General features: G+C 41.7%; 1 protein-coding gene across 7 annotated transcripts in view; it reads right to left on the reverse strand.

Annotated features, from left to right (window-relative positions):
- The window catches only part of plxna4 (plexin A4), a 658,721-nt gene that overhangs the window by 267,947 nt on the left and 370,455 nt on the right, over positions 1-20,319 (reverse strand). For all 7 annotated transcript variants that reach the window (XM_059654487.1, XM_059654491.1, XM_059654488.1 and 4 more), the window contains exon 5: positions 157-257. In XM_059654487.1, the coding sequence (XP_059510470.1) occupies positions 157-257 (101 nt within the window). The remainder of the gene's footprint in view (positions 1-156; positions 258-20,319) is intronic.

The following is a 20,319-nucleotide window of genomic DNA, read 5'->3' on the forward strand; positions in this document are numbered from 1 at the left end:
AGCATCACCAGCCGTTTCAAACCAAGTGCAAAAGAACATTGCTTTGTCAACAAATATTTGTCGAAAGTGCTCAGAATTACTACTCCTTTTGCTAAGTAACACCTGGCTGCTATGGTTACCAACAGTGGTACAAAGAGCTAGTGGGCCTGTACTCACATGTTATGGAGCACACACCAACCACAGTGAGGATCTCCAGAACCTAAACATTCGCTGCACGTCTGGTACTGTCCACATGCCTCCACGGGAACTCTGGTCACCTGCAAGTGCAGAGAGAAAGGACACAATTAGCCCAGTGTCATCGGGTCATTAAGCTCTTGTAGATTGAGAAATTAGAAGCTAAATGTCCATAGCACAGACTGTCAAATTGCATTGTGATGTTAACTGTTGCTTGTATAATATACAAATAGTGATGTGGAACCACTGATACATGATTTGTGATATAATACTTGGCAATTGATTTGTGGTGCTCAATTTATGGTGTATAGTTTGCAATAATATAATTGCATAACAAGGCCATAGGCTAGGTGCTAGAAAATAGAATTAGAATAGGTGATTGATTCTGACTGATATGGCTGCAATGGGCCAAACAGCCATTCTCAGTGCTGACTATATGGCTGTAATATATTAAGAGATGTTGGATAAACAACGCTTAAGATAGCAAAACTGAAAATGATGGAAATTCATAAATAAGAAAGGACAGATTAATGCTTTGGGTATAACTCTTCTTTAGAACCACTGTGTGATTCAGTGAAAGATCTCTGTCACAAACATTTATCTCTTTTTTCACTTTTAAAATGTGGTATTATTCCAACTTTTCCAGCATGGGCAATATGTTGTCCTTCTTATCAACCACTCCCCTTCCCTGAGGCATAGTGATCCTCAGGTTAAACCACTAGCTCTAACAACAGAGCAGGCCCATGGTCTGGGTAGAATAACGGCGACTTTATATTGTTATTCCAAAGGTACTGTGGTCTCTTAAACACTGATCTCCATCTTTCACTAGGTTCTATAATGCCTGCAATCTATATTTGTAAATTTCATAGCCTTTACATGTGGGCTTTTTTCTTGTGAATGAGCTCAGAGGTGAACAAAGCACTTTTTCACTCTGTCATCCAGCGTTGAGCACTTTGTCATGTCAAACACAGCTTGGCTCAGATACTGATAAGTTTCTTCTACATCTTGTCTCAGTAGGGTGCCTACATTTGAAACTCAATAAGTATTTTTTACACTTTCCCTCATTGGCACTTCCTTGAGAAATTGGGCCATTTTAAGCCAAAACAGAGACAGCGCTTTTAGTTGGAGTAGAACCAGAAGCATGTGTCAGACTGTTCAGTCTCACTTCACATTCACTGTTTACAGCTACCATATACAAATGCTCCATTCCCTATCTATTCTGTTCAAAATACGGTTCATTTTGTCAGCATCATATTGAAAGTCTTGCATCACATTTGCTGCAACTGTCTAATTATAATATTACATATTTGATTAATGTCAGAAAGACGCCATTTGTCAAAACTGTTCATCTTGCACTAATCAGGACAATTTGCAAGAATACCATTGTAGCGAGAAAGTAACATTTATACAGTACAAGAGAAAAGTACTGACTGGTTGGCAAACAGTGTCTGATTGGCTCAGAATGCACCAGTTAATGATGATTTACAGTTAATTACCAAGCCGTGTTTACATTTTGAACTGGGCTAGTCAAGTCCGTTTGGTCAAGGCATTGCTTTGAAAAATGAATCAGCAAATGGCTGTGACCTATTTTGTCGAGTCTAAGCAGGAGCAGCTTGTGTACGTGTTCTGTCTGCAAAGAACAGACCCCTGTGTACTAATATATGTAGCCTCAAGTACACGTAAGTGCACCACACTGTGAACTATAACTGACGATCTTAAATTTATTGTCGACTCTTCATCAGAGTCATCTAGACTCAAAATGTTAACTTGCTGTCTCTCCTTGGATGCTGCTTGACCCGCTGTGATTTCTAGCATTTTTTTCTTTTCAGTACAGATTCCAGCATCTGTAGCAAGTTGCTCCTACTAGGATTGATTAAAACCCAGCTCCTTGACCAAAGCTTTGGTCATCTGACCCAGCATTTCCTGATTAGGTGAATTATCAAATAATGCTTGGAAGTTAAGCTCTTGCAAAGTAGTCTGAGAAATTTTACTACATCAAAACCACTATATTCATAACAATTGTTTTGGAAATGCCATCCAGACCATTTGTTCTTGACATACAACTTTTGAGGCTTCAGATGCACACATTGCGAATCTCTCAGGCCACTCATGGGCTGTGTATATCCTTATTATTCTTCTGGGAGGTTTCTAAAGTTTATTCTTAGCTTCTTTAGATTCATTATTGGAAACAAGTTCTTGAAGGCTCGGCATGTAGGCAGCTGAATCTGATTCCAGCCTCACTCCAGGACATGGAACACGGATCCAGACTGACCTCATGTGGCACTGAAGATGTGTTGGGTGCCATTATCCATTTGAGCCATTAAGCCTTCTTCAGGTGGCTGTAGAAGATGGCATGGCACTAGTCACAGATACGGAAGGGGATTTACCTGTTATTCTGGTCAATATTCCATACTTACCCAATATCACCATAAGAAGATACATTTACCAAATATCAACCCAATTTATGTTTATGGGATCCTGCATTGTGGAACATTATTGTTGTCTTTACCGAGCTAATAAACAGTGAATGCACATGCTCCATACTGCATTGTGTGTTCTGTGAAGTTCAGAGGATATGGGAGCAGGGGTGTTGGTGGCGGGGAGTGGGGGGGGTGGGGGGAATAATTTGCAAACTGAATTTCTCCTGTAATAATTTTTATACGCAGTGTGCACACACAAGGTGGGTGGTGGGGGGGAAGGCGGAGAGGTACAAATATACATCAGCTTGAAAATAAAAATGAAGATCAATACTCAATGTTGTGCGAGCCGATTATTTCATTCATCCTCTCTGTTTTAGTCGCAACCAATGTCTGTTATCGAAGACGTCAGCAAAACTGTGGCACCGTTAGCACTAGATGTATGGAGATGATTGCTTAGAATGTTCTGGAAAGACTGGAGAGAAGTATTCTTCTTCCTTTTCATTTACAGTGAACAGAAGCTTTTTATTTTAGAAAAGTGCAAAAACAGAGAGGGGGAAAAAAAAATCAAAAATCAATTCTGGGAACAAATGCATGAAAAGTCCGTGTCTCCGAATTTCCCACAGGGGAACTCGCTCCACAGTAAACACTAAGGTTCATTACTTTACAGTAATGATTACCACAGATAAAACCAGCGAGTGAGCAATATCTTCAACTGAACACAGACATTCATCCTACGGGAATATTGTCCCAATAATGTTTAGGATTGAGTCTGCCTTCCTGACCAAACAAGAAGTGTTTGTTAACTCTGGTTCGGCATGTCCCCCTGGCTGGCTATCTCCAAACACGCCACTCCTCCCAACTCTCTTCCACCATTTGTACATCCTCATGTCCCTCTGCCCTCCTGAGCCAAATTACTAAGCAAGCAGGTTGCTTCCTGCCTAATTGGACCATCCCCTCCATTTTTGGTCAAGCAAGCCAGTGTGCAATATAATTGGTGCAAATAAATTAAAGGCATGTGAAGAAAATGAGAAAGTAATTTTTCTCCCAATTTATTTATGGCACTATTGAGAAGATCAATTTAATTCCTGGACAGTCCTGGAGGTTTGATAACACTAATTAAGCAAGAAACCACTCACAAAATATGTGAAGCACATTTCTAGAGATAGTTAGAGTAACTGCTTGGTTAAAAAAAAGGGTAGCAATTACTGAGGCTGCTTTAATGTGTGTCAAACTGAGTCACACCAACGAGAAAAATGTCAGGCTCCATCAACCTGGTCTCAGCTGAGTTGCCATGAGTGACCACAGCACCTTGTGTATTGGAAAGAGAAAGGGCAGCCATCAGCCAGGATTCCAGTCCCCGAATGCTGTTCCTCTAATGAAGAGGAAATGTGTGGATGTTATACAGGAATAGGGTTAAATTTCTCAACAATGATCTGTCACAACTCGGTTTCACAGCCCGCTGATTCTAACACAGCAATATTATTGCGTAAGATAGTGATGAGCACTTTGTAGCTGCGGAGCTGGATCCTATCAGAGCACACAGTATGTCATATTTCCTATGTTAGGACAGTAACTAGACTTCAGAACCTTCATTGGCTGTGAAGTGTTTTAAGACAGAATAAGTCACTTAGGAACAGAAGATGGCGGCTCAGTGGTTAGCACTGCTGCCTAACAGCGCCAAGAACCTTGGTTTGATTCCAGCCTCGGGCGACTGTGTGGAGTTTGCACATTCTCCCTGTGTCTGCATGTGTTTCCTCCCACAGTCCAAAGATGTGCAGGGTAGGGGGATTGGCCATGGGAAATTGCCCGTATTGTTCAGGGATGTGTAGATGAGGTGGGTTATAGGGGGATGAGTCTGGGTGAGATGCTTTGAGGTTCAGTGAGACTTCATGGGCCGAAGGGCCTGTTCCCACACCGTAGGGATTCTATGAACTAGGGGCAGCAATCAGCCTCACAAGCCTGCTCTGCCATTTGATGCAAGCATGGCTGATCTCAACTTTGCCTCAACTCCACTGTCCTACCCGCTCCCCATAACTCTTTAACTCATTGTGAATTAATAATCTGGCCATCTCCTTCTTAAACTTATCCACAGTCCTGGTATCCATCATAATGTGAGGTTGTGAATGCTACAGATTTGCAACCCTTGAGAGAATTAATTCTTCCTCATCATCAGTTTTAAATCTGTCACCCTTTAGTCTAAACTATGCCCTCTCAATTTAGATTGTCCCACAAGGGGAAATGTCCATTCTATGCCTACTTTGTCAATCCCCTTTTGCATCTTATATACCTCCATTAGATCTCCTCTCATCCTTCTAAACTCAAATGAATATAGGCCTAACCTGGTCAATCTCTGCACGAGACAAAATTTTCATCTCTAGAAATAATCTCATGAACCTTCTCCGAAATGCCTCCAAGATAATTACATTCTTCATCAAGTAAGGCAAAGAAACCTATGCTCTGTACTCCAGCTACAGTCTCAGCAATGCGCTGTTGTACAGATGCTGCAACACATCTCTACTTTTAAACTCCATTCCTTTAGCAATAAATAGCAAAATTCCACTTGCAAAATGCTGTGTAAATTTCTCAGCAAGAGCACATTTCAAAGCCACATTACGGGTGGATGGGTTTTGTCTGCAATATTGCTCATTGTCTGCAATATTGCCCATTGTTTGCAGTGTTGCCCATTGCTTAGCAAACTATCAGGGGATCATCGATCCCTTGTGACCTCATGTAAACAAGGAATTAATAACTTCCAGACAGAATGGAGCAACAGCAGTTACAACCGGCAGAAGTGACAAAATAAAACAGAGCAAAAAGCTTTAGAAATAAACCCAAGGACGGGTGGCAAGTGTGGGGAAATCAGTGAAGAAAACTTCAGCTTTCCCTGTAGAACAATCTCCCATTGTGTTGTTATTCAGAGTAGAGTTCCCAATTCCTTCACAACACTGCAGTGTCCCAGTGGAGTTGTGGCACTCTTGGGCCAATCAAAACACCTGAGCTCTGCAGAGGTGCTACAGCTGCTCAGGTTATGCTGGATAGACAGAAGCGTCTTTTTCCATTTGCCATTGCTTGTATTTCTCCTTTTTCCATGAGTTGTGCAGATGATTTCTTCCACCTCTTTCCCTTCAGGTCAGAGTCTGGAAGCTGCAGTATAAAATGTAGGCTGGCTCTCCATGACTTCAGGAGAGCTCCACTCCCAGTGTTTTCAATGCAGTCACTGTTGTAGTACTGACAGTAAACCTGCACCCACAGCGCACTCCTACAAGCAGTAATGAGACAATGGACAAGTTCATTCTATTTTGGGCCTGCAAAGGATAAACGTTGGCCCAAATATGAAGATAAACTTCCTGATCTTATCTGAAAGTACCACATAACCTCGCGCTTCTTCAGCTCACCATTGCAGTCATCCCTCAATAAAGATATATTTAATTAACCTGTTCAAATATGTTATGACACACATCCGAGGCAGGTAGAATTGAAGCCAGATCGTCTGACCCAGAGGTAGAGACACTGACACTGCACCACAAAAGCCAGCAGTACAATATTTTGTGCCCATGTCTGAGAGGACTTTTGACTGAGAGGAGAGTGCCAACATAGAGCTAAGCAAATGAGAAGCAAAATGTCCAAAGAATAACAGCCCAACAAGAAAATAATGAAAAGCTACAGAAATAAACCAAAGATATTGAATGTTAACTATTTGACTGGCTTTCCATTTTCCATTTCCATCGGGTTATTGTTGATAGTGTGTAATCTAGCTGCAGAGAGGGCATCTCCTCTCAGAAGAAAGAAATAAGTACAATCCTCAGTCTCTAAATGTGACGGGTGAACTGGCAATCCTGCATGAAACAGTTATTACCCACGCTGAAGTGTTGTCAAGCTGCTTTGCCACATCTGTGAGGCAAATTTCAATAATTACTGCTATCAAAAAGCCATTACCACCCAATGCAACCGTCCCTCGGCTTCAAAGGCACCGATGATGGGAACACTTCTCCTGACAAGCTCTGGGAATTGGGTGTGTATTTGCTTCAGCTCCCTCGGGAACTGTGAGATGACTGAAATATTGCCCAGGGCTCCTGGGGCAAAAACCTCTGAGCATCATCATTAGTGTCGCTGGCTGAAATCAAGACTTGCAAAATTCTGTGTTCCTTCCCCAAATCCTTTAATTTTTCAGACTGCAACGCCATATTGTCTCTTCTGTGTCTGTCGTCATCTCATCCTGTTAAATGCTATCAATTAAACACTTTATCTAACCATGACATATGTCTCGTTTTCCCTTGAGACCACTGCTGAATACAAGAACTCGAGCACGCAGGGTGAAAATTTGCTGCTGTAGCAAATCTGGGGGTAATCTCCGGGGAATAGGGTCATGAACAGGAAGGGTGAGTTGAAACCCATCCAGAGGGGATCAGATTCAGATCAAAGGGAAGAACATGCATTCACATAGCACCTTTAACTAACTCAGAACTCTTCCAAAACAAATCATAGCGAATGAAATGCATTGAACATGCACTGTAACAAAGGATAACTACAACAATCAAAGTATGCACAGCAAGACCTCACAAGTGATAAATGGGGCTAAATGACATGAACTTCTGTTTTTGGTAGTGACCGGGGGGTTGATAGAAACCTCCTGCCCTTCTTCAAATATCATTGAGATCCTTAACATCTTCCTCAGTAGATAGACACCAGGTCTCAGACTGATATTAAAGAGTGAAGAAGAGTGGACACATCAGAGCACGATGAACATTTGGAATGGTTGGTTCCAAAGTAAAATTAGGGCTGCCACCAGCTGCTGGCTTACCTGTGGCACAGCAAAGCAAATCAGTTAGAGGATTAAGGTTGAGAATTGCTGACTCTTCCTTGAAGCCTGGTCAAGTGACATTGGAATTTATAGGATCAGGAAATGCAGCATTCCCTTCCATTGTTTTGGCCTTTGTGGGCCCTTCTGCTCTATAACTCTTGGCTGAACATGTTGGTGACGCTTTCAAAATAAAAAATTCCCTTGTCGACTGGATATTTACAAGCAAAAACTCAAATCTGACTTCAATCCCTTCAACTCCCAAATCCAAACCTAGCTCCCCCACCATTGTCACTGTGGGAGACAGCAATTGCAAGGTTCATACTGAATAGGGAGGTGTTGTGCTGAACTCAGCCATGAGGCGCTACTCTCCAAAATCCACAGCAAGTCAACAAAGAGCATCAGTGACTTCATTGCCAGGATGAGGCTTTGATATTCTTTACATGGTGACCAGGCCCTAGATTTAGATCAGCATTAGACTAGGCAAACCATTCCCCATCATTTCTGATTCCTGCACATATATGAATCAAATAAATCTAAAGAGATTGCCTCCCTGTGGCTGGGGAGTGCAGAAGGCCCAAACTCTGGTTCTTTGAGCATAGTAGAAGCTTCTTCACAACAAACTTAAAGCTTTTGTCCATTCTTGCAAATTGTCTTTAGTTTGCAATAGATTTGCTGTCAGATCCCATTTTCCTGGATATTTTCTCTGATGCTGATCTAGACGTAACCACCTTATGCATTCATTCCCTCCATTGCCATGAATCATTTACAAGATATACTGCAGTAACATGCCAAAGCTTCTTCCACGACTCCCAAACCTATGACTTCTATCACCTAGAAGGACAAGGACCGCTCGCTATGATCTGTATGTCCTTGCTTATAATAACCTGCTTGTACTGCTCGCAGACAAAGATTTTCACTGTATATAGGTACACATGACTACAATAAATCAAATCAAGGGCCTGGGAATACTGCCGCTTTTCACATCATGCACCATCCTGAGTGGAGCATAATTAGCCATTTTCTGAAGTCACTGGGTCAAAATACCTAACAGTACAGCAAGAGCACTGCCACTGCACTGTTTCAGTGCAATCTCAGACAAGTCCCCCAAATTATCACTGTAATCTGAGAGAAGTTTGCCAAACTTAAGTTACGATCTGTTAAGGGCAGGTAACTTTTTAATTTAAAGTAGACAAAATTCAGAAGTTTCGCTTGTCTGATCATTTTTTTCTCTCTCTCTGCGCTCCATCTCCACTTACTGTTTACTGTTTACCCCTTCCTCTCACACTCCTTCTCTAGTATAAATATCCCAATCCTCTTCCTAGCTACAATAAGTTCTGAAGAAGGATGACTGGACCAGAAGCATTAATTCTGCTTTCTCTCCACAGATGCTGTCAGAGTTTTTCCAGCAATTTCTGATTTTGTTTCTGATTTCCAGCATCCCTAGTTCTCTGGGTTTTCATTAACTGCTGCTGCCTTCGCTGCTAGTGTCAAAATCTAGCCTCTAAATTTCCCAAAAAGCAATTGTGACCCAGACTAGCTCAAAGGTTACTCTCCTGCAAGTGGTTCAGTCTCTTTGCCTGGAACTACAATGTTTGGGATGCTGAACTTCAGTGCCTACTCACAACACTACTCTTGATCTTTTTCAGACAGTGAGCTTCACTAAACTGGCATGGCTATTGGATTATCTCTGAACTCCATTCTCCCAGGCTGCACTCAGCAGCTACTGCTTGTGGGCTAAATTGAGTGTACTTTCAGCTACCAATCAGCTCCTAGTGATTAGTGAACCTCCAGATCCTCAAAACCAGCAGCAACACTTTAGCTGGAAGTTTGCTCCTTTTTTTCCAAACACAGAGCCACTGACCTTCCGCTATCTTCTCAGCTACTCAGGACCTCTCCCTGGAGATTGCATACAACAGCACCTCTGCTGCCTGGAGACTCTTCCCTCTATTTGTACCCACCTGACTGACCCACGGCTGAAGGGAGCAAACATCAACTATGACTGCCTCTAAGTCAGTTGGTCTCATGGGCTGCTCTTTCATAGTGCTATGGTCCTGTGACCTCCTATTCCTGCCAGTTTTTACAAAGCAAGATTCAGAATGGTCATTTCCAGACCAACCTGAAGCAATGACTGGGAAAACTCAGACTGAACCTGTGCAGCTGCCACAATGTCGTGCAGGTACCATCACCCCTGGGTCATGCCCAGGAAGTGGAGCTTTCAGTCTCCTCTATAACAGTAATGACCCACCCATTTCAAAAGGTAATTTCATGTTTCTGCAGTCACGCGAGAAGAAAGTTACCAATAGCTTCTAAATGATCATTGACATTATGTAAAATAAATGTCAGCCTTTTGCGGGACCCCGATGCTTTGAGATTGGATCTTCTTAAAAGTCTGCTCTCTGGCCTTCAAACAAGCTTGAAGAAAATTTTATGGACGCTTTCAGTACAGTGTTTTACATATTGGGTGCTCGCTTCATAAATCTACGCTCAGACATCTACACACCCAGTTCCCAGCCAAAAGGAACTGCCATCTCTTGATGTGAAGAACTCTTTGGCCAATCTCCCAAAGTACACGCCTCTCTATCCTGCCAGGATTAACAAATAAATAGTTTCTCTGTACTTCAGAACCTCTTGACCCCAGCTTGTCCTTTCCATTTCCTTGGTAAAATCTCAAAAGCTCTTGAGTCAAATTTGAAGAGACAACTTTATATTTAAGTAGCATATTTTCAAACCCACGATATCTCAAAGTGCTATAAGGCTGTAAACAATGAGCCCAGTTTGTAGATATCAAGACAGCAAATAAAAAAGAAACCAAATGAACGTCTAGAGAATTTTTTTTAAGTTTTGGTGGGATACATCAGCAAAATATCTGCTGCAAATTAGCGCTAACTGATGGAGCAGGTAAGGTTTCAGTTTAATGTCTTGCCTGGACAGTACCTCCAGCTGTCCAGTACCTTCCTCAATACTGCACCAGACTGTCAGCCTAGACTTGGTCTTTGAAGTGGAGCCTGAACCCACAACCCTCTAACTCAGGCAAGCCACATCCGAACTTGCCCTAGCCTTCCAGTGTAGACCGTGTCAGTCAGTCAGTTCCACATCTTCAGTGAGCAGTGGGAAACAAACATATCCCAGTGTTAATTTTTGCTCACTATCGACACCAGCAATACAGTATCTCACGGGCTAGGTCAGGTTCTACCCCTATGGATGACTGAAGGAGGAACTGAACTGATCAGGTTTTGGTTTTTTTGCCAACTTTGTGCTAAATGCAACAATCTCAGCAGGAATACCGTTTCCAGACATCCTTAGGAGATAGGGGAGGGACAGCTGGAGAATGCCAGGAAGGAAATTATCCCAAAGTAAGATAGCTGCCTGCTTGATATGTGCCAGGGCATTCTAAATACATCCTTCGTGTTCTTATCTTCCTTCCCACTCACTTATTGAAAGCCTGTGATTCTTACCTCACTCTGAAGCATATAGATGTCTATGTGGAGATTTTACCAGAAGACTGACAAGACAAGGCTAATTAGAACCTGAAATGGATTGAATTCATTCAGACCCATTGCTGCTCCTAAGCAAATGCATGGCACTTTAGCTCTTAGTGAAGGTACTTGCAGACACACCAGCTAAAACACGTGAGCACACAGAGGTACTCTCTTGCGCGCGCACACATTAAGTTCCTAGAGGATTAGATTTCACGTACAATTAGATAGTATTTACAGTCATGAAACAGGCCATTCGCACCATTTGATGCACAAGCTTTCTTCCATCCAATTAACACAGTTTTCTCAGCCTTTCTCCCTTGTGTTTATGTAACTTCCCTTAAAAACCTCCACATGATTCACTTCAGCTTCCCCTGTGACAGTGAGCTGTACATTCTAACCACTCCTGAAGCAGATGATACTGATTGCTGGAATATTACTGCTAGAACAGGACCAAACTGAGCGAAGTACCAGAGTACACAACAATTCCTCCTGGTAAAAGTGGGAGATAAAATAAAATCTCCGATTTAAAGTAAAACCATTTTCAAGTCACTGCTTGCAGGAATACTGGGACCTTGGTCACAACAATAAAAGGAAGAATCAGACTCCGGGCTTTGCTCTGATGTTGGTTAGTTTATACAGTAAGCATATACACTAGGAGATAGAGACAGAATATATATGCACACACACATATGCACATTCCTGGGACTTGTGCAAAACAATTAAATGAGATTCTTGCGAGGAATTCTCTGGATGGTGATGTGGAATCAAACAGCTAGGGAGTGAGAAGAACAGAGGGAGAAAGATGGAGAGAAAGGGGGAGGGAGAAAGAGAGAGAGAGAGCAAGAGACAGACAGAAAGGCAGAGTGTGATGTAAAGCCAGTTCCTAGCTCCAGCGAATTACATTGTGAGCAGCTCAGCTTTGGGATGCTGAGCGGTATTAGACAGTCATCTGCTGTAACCCTTCATCTCTCCCGGTTTATTGACAGCAACAGTCAGCTGAAGGGTGCAGACGCCCGACCGTTATATGGAGCTGTCAAAGAGGAAAAATCATTGCCTTTAATGACAGCAAAAGTCTGGCAAGATGTGCCTGACAGAATGGAATTGTCACTTTTCCTACAGTTTATATCAATACTAAAGTCTAATTCTTTGACAGTATAATTGTCCCCCTTTTTTTTGCTGGCTTTATGCAGGTCTCTTCAATCTCAACAGCTTTTGTTCAAAAAAAAAGCCTTAACCATTTAAAGACATAGAAAAGTCCCTGCTGTTTCTACTTTTTCTAAACAACCTGTATCTGCGCCTGAAGGTGTTTGATTCTTTGGGGGCACCCTCTGGTACCTCACTCAAGTCAATGCAGATTGAGTGGAGGTTTGAGATACAGCCTTAGCCTGATCCTGCCCTTCTCCAATTGTCATTCCAGCAGAGTTATCAGCTCCCCAGTGTAAACATGGATGATTAGGGGAGGGGGTGGTTGTGAGGAAAGCAGGAAACAGGCCCAACTTATTGGGCTCAGCAAGTTTTAGTGCTCAATGAGATTTGCTTTTGTAATGTATTCCCCGATCCAAGGCTCAGAAGTTGACCCCCCCTCAGAATGAGTCAGCACCTATAGGTCCCTACATAAAGTCTAGTTGCAATTCAGCAATGCTTTTCAGGGAAAATACTGACCCTTTTTTGGACTTGCATTGCAAAAGCCATGGTTTCGTACATAGCAACCAGGTGGGTTCTTGCGGCATAATGCTTATGCCCCTATCTGTGGACCAGGAGACTTGGGTTCAAGTTCCTCCATCTCCAGAGGTGTTAACATCATCTTTTATCAGTTGAATGGATAAATATATAATGTTGCTCGATACAACATGTTAGAGGTCAATCACTGTTCTCCAGCTGGGAAGAGTAGCAAAACACTGAGAAAATGTAAAGGATTTACAAGATCATGCCAGAACTGACAACATATACTTAACAGCAAAAACTGAGCAGATTGGGATGTTTTTCTCTTGGAAAGAGAAGGTTGCAAGATGCCCTGAAAGAAGTCTTTAAAGTTATAAAAGGAGTTCAACAGATTAGACACTGTTGGGAAGCAACGTCAAAGAGGAAACTCCAGTTCTGTGTTCAGCAATACAAGTGATGCTTATTCGGAGCTCCTTTACTGTGTGTGGGAGAGGCCTGAGACCACTTTGAATCTAGCTTTCACATGGGGCATACTTGACCTCTTAAATACAGCTCAGATCAGAGGCCAGTGTCACACTATCTTTCCCAATAAATTACAAGCTGTTCATACATACCGCATTACTACGGTTATATGACACATTGACATCAATGCTTGCTACATCCCTTCTGACCTATACATCCAACCCTGTGAATACATGAACAATGATGGACAACTTCAAGATCCACTCTAGGTCCTCCAATCATCTTGTGATGTTTGCCAGGTCCCCTGTCACCTGTCCTTGACCCCTTACAATACATCTTATTGACCACATTCCACATTGACTGCTTTGTCTCTTCCTAGACATTTGCTAGCTGCATCATACTGAGCGGGTGTCATTTATTATCTTGTGGATCTGTGGCCATTTTCCCAAGGTCAAGTGATTAAGTAATATTTTGCAATTGCGTCCTTACAATGCTATCTGTTTTCCGGCATCCTTTCGCGAGGTTAACTGTTTATACCTTCCATTTAACGTCTTTGGGTCCTTTGTGTTTGCTCTATTTGTCCTTCAGTCCCCTGTGCTGATAGCTTCTCTCTACAATCTACTCCTATTTGTCTAAAAAGAATTCACCTAAATTCCTTAACATTAATTTTTTTAATAGTATTTATAATTTCAGTAGACCTACCTTACAAAAAGTCTTTGATGATGGTAGGATCAGGCTTTCCCTTCTACAGTTTACTAAGTAACAAGTTTTTCTCTTTCCCAGTAAAATTTCCATGAGGCACTTCATTATCTTACCTGGTTACCATGAGCATGAAGGCTATGATTCAGACTGTGGAAACTGTTCCCTCAGTTAACAATTCTCTTCAGCAATGGGCAACTCCAACAATCACAAAGAATACATCTCCAGTTTTATGGAGTTCGCACAATTAGGTGTCATAAACATGAGAAAGTCACTAATAAATCCAATTGGGAATTCAGGAGAAATGTTTCTGTTCAAGAGTAGTGACAATGTGGAATTCTCTGCCACATGTAGTTGAGGTAAATGGTATAGGTGCAGTTAGAAGAAGGCTATATTAGTGCAGGAAGAGAGGATACGTTGATAGATTAGTTAGAGAGGTGTATTGGAACTTGTATACAGGATAAATATAGGTGGTGGCTTGGTGGCCACCATTGACCTAATTCTCGATTATAAAATTCCATGTTAATTGCCTGCATTGCCATGTCTGCTGAATTCAACTATGTCCTGAAGAACATATCTATTGTAATGGAGAATAAAGCCTGAGTTTAGGTCAGATTACAATCCTACACCCCACCTTGGAAGATTTATACTGGGCATCAGCATGTGACTCAACGCATCTTATTTACTGAAGTCCATTTCACACCAGTGAACTGTAAAATTATTACAGAAAAGCCTTCCTCAATCATCATCTGGCTGACAAGACCCCGCTTGACAAACAACTTGCTGTAAATTTCTCATTACTGAGGTGGTCCCTCTTTTCAGGAAAAGGAACCTAAGCAAAATGCAATTAAAATGCTTTTTTTTAAAATGCAATTAAGTGCAACAAAGTTTTAAAATATAGATTGACCATGATCAAATTGAATGCCAGAGCAAGTTAACGGAGCTGAGTGGTCAACTCTACGCCCTGTGTTCAGTTGCATGAATGCTTTTTGTCACCCTTTAGACATCCCTGGTGCTGTTGAGTTATATTTTGCAGACTCCCATACTCTGTAGGCATACAGGGAACTCCCTTGAAGCGATAAAGCTGTACATTCCAACAATGGAAATGAGCTGCTAGCCACGAAATGTTCTTCACTTATCCGTATCAATGGGTGTGTGCGTAGTGCTACAGGAACAGATGTGCTTTCTTGCATGTGATATACCAATGAGGACTTACAACACTTTGTCCCTACTGCAGATAAATCCTTTGAATTCAGGGCACAGCTTAATAAAGAAATTATATTATTTTTAAACTATTTTGGTTTTGTTGCAATGTTTATACATGCCACAGCAAGGAAGATTAGAGCTCAGGCTACAGGGGGTGAAACGATGCTTTGAAAGAACACTGACTGAAATAGAGAAAGCGTTAGGTAGGCTAATTACTTCATGTGCAACATGTCAGAAATGATCATGTATTGCAAAAAAGTGGCTGCTGTTTCTTGTGAATAACAACAAATGCAAGTTTACATTCACATATGCAATCATGTTCATATATTTTTATATATACATATGTCCACAAACAGAATTAAAACTTATACATGCACACAATATTCTGATCAGGTAATTTTCATAGAATTCCCACAGTGTGGAAGCAGGCTATTTGGCCCACCAAGCCCACACCGATCTCAAAAGAGTATCCCACTCAGACCCAACCCATACATTATCCTTGCGCTTCCCACCCTAGACACTATGGGCAATGCATCCAACCTGCACATGTTTGGACTGTGGGAGGAAACCGGAGCACCCGGAGGAAACTCCCGCAGACACGGGGAGAATGTGCAAACCCCCACATACAGTCATCCGAGGCGGAAATTGAACCCGCATCCCTGGTGCTGTGAGGCCGCAGTGCTAACCACTGAGCCACCTTGTTAGAGAAGTTAGATCACATTATTCCAAAGGGATTTGACATTTAAATCAACAAGATGAGCGCGCAATCAGTCATCTACTTGTCATTTTATATGACATCTTTTATGACAAATTTCATTTTTAATTTTAATGAAATTTTTGTCTTTTTTGACACAATGGCATCTGAAGACTCATGTACTTATGGCAAGGGTAGTTTTTTATTTAAATATAAAATGAAGAACTCCAGATGCTGGAAATCTAAAAGGAAAGCACACATTTCTGGAGAAACTCAGCAGATCTAGCAGCATCTGTGGATGGAGAAACAGAGTTAACATTTCAAGTCTCGTGATCCTTCTGTTCTGCAAATACCCAACAGCAAAGACTGAACAGGTTGGGATGCTTTTCTCTCGGAAAGGGAAAGCTGAGAGGTGACCTGATAAAAGTGTTTAAAACCATAAAGGAATTCAACAGGATAGATACAAAGAACATATTACTAGTTTTGTGGAGGTCACATAACTAGGGATAACAAATTTAAGAAAAAAGTCATGAAAAAATCCAACTGGGAATTCCAGAGAAATTTCTGCAATTTTCAAAAGCATGACACAAATGCCTTCACCAAACACTGTCTAAAAGAGTAATTAAGAGACCAGCACCCTCACTGGTGAGTTCAGCAGGGACAGGATGACAACTGGACTTGTACATGCAAGTGTGATCCAATGTAGAGGGATGGAATACACTATGTTCCCAAGTCAGAAATGGTGCAATTCTAGTCGCCAAACTAGGAATGTGGCAGTCTTAATGTCAGAAGTGCGATATTCTTCTCCCCAAAAAGTTGCCAATCAACTCCACCAGCCAACTCTACCATTTAACTAGATCATGGGTGATCTATCCTTTTAGACCATTTGTCTGCCTTGATAGCTTTGCCAGAAAAATATCTACCGGACCTCAAGACATTTTTTGGTCTTCATTGAGCCTTGAGATATTTTTGGATGAGAGTGACCCCTGGTGGTGATGTTCATGTGGAAAATGGTGACAAAGGCGAAGAAGATTTGCATTTTTAACGTGTATTTCATGACCAGAGGATATTCCATTCAATGCTTTGCAGGTAATTAAGTAACTTCTGAAGCATAGCCGTTTTGTAATACAGGAAATAAAAGTCATTTTGAATAAAGCAAGGTCCCACAAGCACATGATGAAACAGATTTTTTTTTGAGTGATGTTGATTGACAGAATTTTAAGAACATAAGAACTAGGAGCAATGGTGATTTTTGGCCCATTGAGTCTGCTCTGCCATTCAATAAGATCATGCTGATCTTTTCGTGGACTCAGCTCCACTTACCTGCCCATGCACCATAACCCTTAATTCCTTTACTGTTCAAAAATCTTTCTTTACCTTAAAAACATTCAATGATGTAGCCTCAACTGCTTCACTGGGCAGGGAAATCCACAGGTTCATTACCCTTTGGGAGAAGCTCTTCCTCAACTCAGTCCTAAATCTGCTCCCCCTTATCTTGAGGCTATGACTCACAGTTCTGCTCACTTAGCCCCCTAGTTAATAGCCTTCTGCAAGACTATTAAGCTTATGGAAGTTGAGTAGATGGAGTTAGGATATAGACAAACTTCTACCGTCTCTGAATCGTGGAATAAATCAAGGGGCTAAGTGGCGGCCACTGGATAGTAGCAAGTTACAGAACTGCCAATTGCAGGGACTGTCCAGGTGGCGTGCGTTTCCTGCAGAATGATATCATACAACTTCCAACAGAGGGTGGGAGAGAAGAGTTGAAAAGAATAATAAATACTACCAAGGCATTGTATGGAGAAGGAAGAAAACATTTTGTTCAACATTTAACCATTCAGAAAGCAAGAGAACAAAGAACATATTAATGAGGGTCCTCATTGGTCTTCCAATTCTCCATCTTTGCAGCCAGCAGTCCTGAAAAACCAAGAAAACTTGTGTTTTGATTTGTGTCAGCTTTTGTGTGTGAAGTGCTTCCCTCTTAGGAACATGGCTCTTATTTCTGAGTCAGAAGATTACAGGGTCAGGCTCCACCAAGGCACTGGAGCACTTACTCTCTTCTAGAAGTTTAATGCAATGCTGACGAGATGCTGCATTGTCAGACATACTGCATGGTCAGAGCTACCGCATTGCCAACGATGTTGCATTGTCAGAGATATCCTATTGCCAACAATGCTGCATTGTCAGAGATGCTGCATTGCCAGAGACGCTGCATTGCCAGAGATGCTAAACGGCCAACAATGCCATATTGCCAGAGATGCCCGAACATTTTCCTCTTTGGGTGACTACAGCCAGGCCGATGGTAATATGTGAAAATGGGCAGGCAGATCCCTGGGCAGCATACAGACTTAGTGTCCCTCATTCGAACCACACCACCAAAACAAGGAAGTTGAGTAATTGTTTTTTAACTTGGTCATTTCAAGGGTCTCTCAGTGCGAGAGGTGGTGCTGGCAGGTTCCTGACCAACAACAATCACCGAGCCACCGAATAGATTATTAGGTAGAATTGTCCCATGGTAAGCCCAGCAGCAGAGATCATTTAATCAGGCAGGAGGATGGCAAATGAGAACCCAACTATCGACAACCTGATTAAAAACCAAAAGAACTACAGATGCTGTAAATCAGGAACAAAAACCAGAATTTTCTGGAAAAGCTCAGCATCTGTGAAGAAAAAAAAATTCTGAGTTAACTAAGTCACCGGATCCAAAACGTTAACTCTACTTTTCTTCTTTGCAGGTGTTGCCAGACCTGCTGAGCTTTTCCAGCAACTTCAGTTTTTGTACAACCTGAATCAGTATGGGGCAGGAAGGCTCACGGCCAGGTGTTTTCTTTCTCTCACCACTGGATCTAATGCCTGTGTAAGGGTATGAACCCAACTGCAGATAGGAGACTTCCTATTGAGGGAGTAAACCTCTGCAGGGTCCCAGAGGTGCACAACCTACTTAGATATTCAGTACCTGATCAAGGGACTTGGCATTGGGAAGACCAGCAGCCACAGAGCTATGTTCTTACACTTGCTGCCAAACATCCCCCAACCCAGCAGTGTCCACTTAAGTGCCTGTACTTAGTACACAGTGAAGAGATAACCTGTTTGTGGACAAGACTCCTGCTGCATCCATTAAATAGTAACCATTGAAAATGAAGTAAGTTGGGCCTCACATGATCAATTCTAAGGTTACATATCAATGCAGGTTTCTTCTTCTTGCCTCCTGAATTCATTTTAAAATGGAAGTTAATTAAGTTAATTAAGGTGACAAGACCACAGGTGAAGTTAGAGAGCTGTGCTTGATATAGCGTTACTTCATAATCCACCTGCTATACAAGTGTGTAATAACAACTCTGAACAGGTTAAAATCGAAAAGCTATAGTGTTAATCTAAGACACTAAGGTTTAATGATTCAGGGAAACTGAGCTGCTCAGTAGGAAGTGATCATCAAATGTTCACATTTTCTTTCAACCCCAAATAGCATTTGAAAGTAGAAGATGAAAGTAGAGTAAGAGCATGTTTGGGGTGTCTACACTGACATCAGTAAACATGAACAACATGAATTAAGTACATGTGCTATATACAAGAGATGGTGAAAGCTGATATCTTTCGTTTTATTTTTCACTAGTTTATAGGTAATCCTTGTCTCTTAGCCCTGCAGCAACAGATACCCAATTTATCGCCTCTTAATCCAATTAATATTAGTTACACATCATGTACATAAGGGGAGCTTAGTGCTTTTTCTTCAAAAAAAAAGCAACTCTTGGAAGTCTGATGATACAATGGTCTTCATATGCTATTTGCATAATTTTCAATGATTTTGTAAACTCACACCCCCACCTTAACAAATGAATTTTTCTGGATTATGAATGGATAATGTGCTGCACTATTCTGCATTCTGGCACACAAAGGAGTGCGCCCAGTCAATGATTTATTAATGGGAACGAAGACAGTAGACTGTCGTATTCTCTCTCCTTCTCTGACAATTATAATGAGAATGCTCCACAAAGAAGTCTACCGAAGGTGTTTTCTATTTTGAGAGCAGTCCCTCAGCTCCTGGATGGAAAGGATGGATCATCAAAAATCATGGAAAGTTACAGTAAAGGAATTGGCAATTCATCCCTTCATAATGGTGCTAGCTCTTTGAAACACTGGCTGTGGTTAGTCCTACATCCTTGTTTTTTGTTCGTAGCCTCATAACTTCCTCACCCTCACAAACCTTCACTGGCAGAATGTGACCACTAATAGGTAGAAAATGTCTGAATGAGGAAACTTCCCTTTCGAACTTGTGTTAATGTCTTTCAGTCTAGGCTTTCATTTATGGACCCATTTGACAAAGGGAATGGTTTTTACTTTCCTACTCTGTCCAAACCTTTCATCATCTTGAAAGGTGCCTTTATCTTTGAACAGAAATAGTTGATGTCCCCTACTTTAATGACAGTCCTCACATTTCAGGTCCACTGCTTTCACCTTGTTGGTGAGATGCCTCCATTACCCGTGCATTTTAAATGGATTCCACAACTCCAGGAGCCAGAGAAGCAAACAAAGGAGTTTTTAAAAAAAATACCGCTGGAAATACTCAGCTGATCTGGCTGAAAGGAGGGTTACCTTCTGAGGTCTGTGACCTTACATCAGAACCGAGGCGCTGCCTAACTTGCTGACAATCGAGAACCATAGCATGCTGCAAAGTGCATTTAAGCAAGCCCTGGAAATGTACCTCCCTATGCTTTCAGACTT

This window comes from Stegostoma tigrinum, chromosome 25, assembly GCF_030684315.1.
Source record: "Stegostoma tigrinum isolate sSteTig4 chromosome 25, sSteTig4.hap1, whole genome shotgun sequence".
Taxonomy (NCBI): domain Eukaryota; kingdom Metazoa; phylum Chordata; class Chondrichthyes; order Orectolobiformes; family Stegostomatidae; genus Stegostoma; species Stegostoma tigrinum.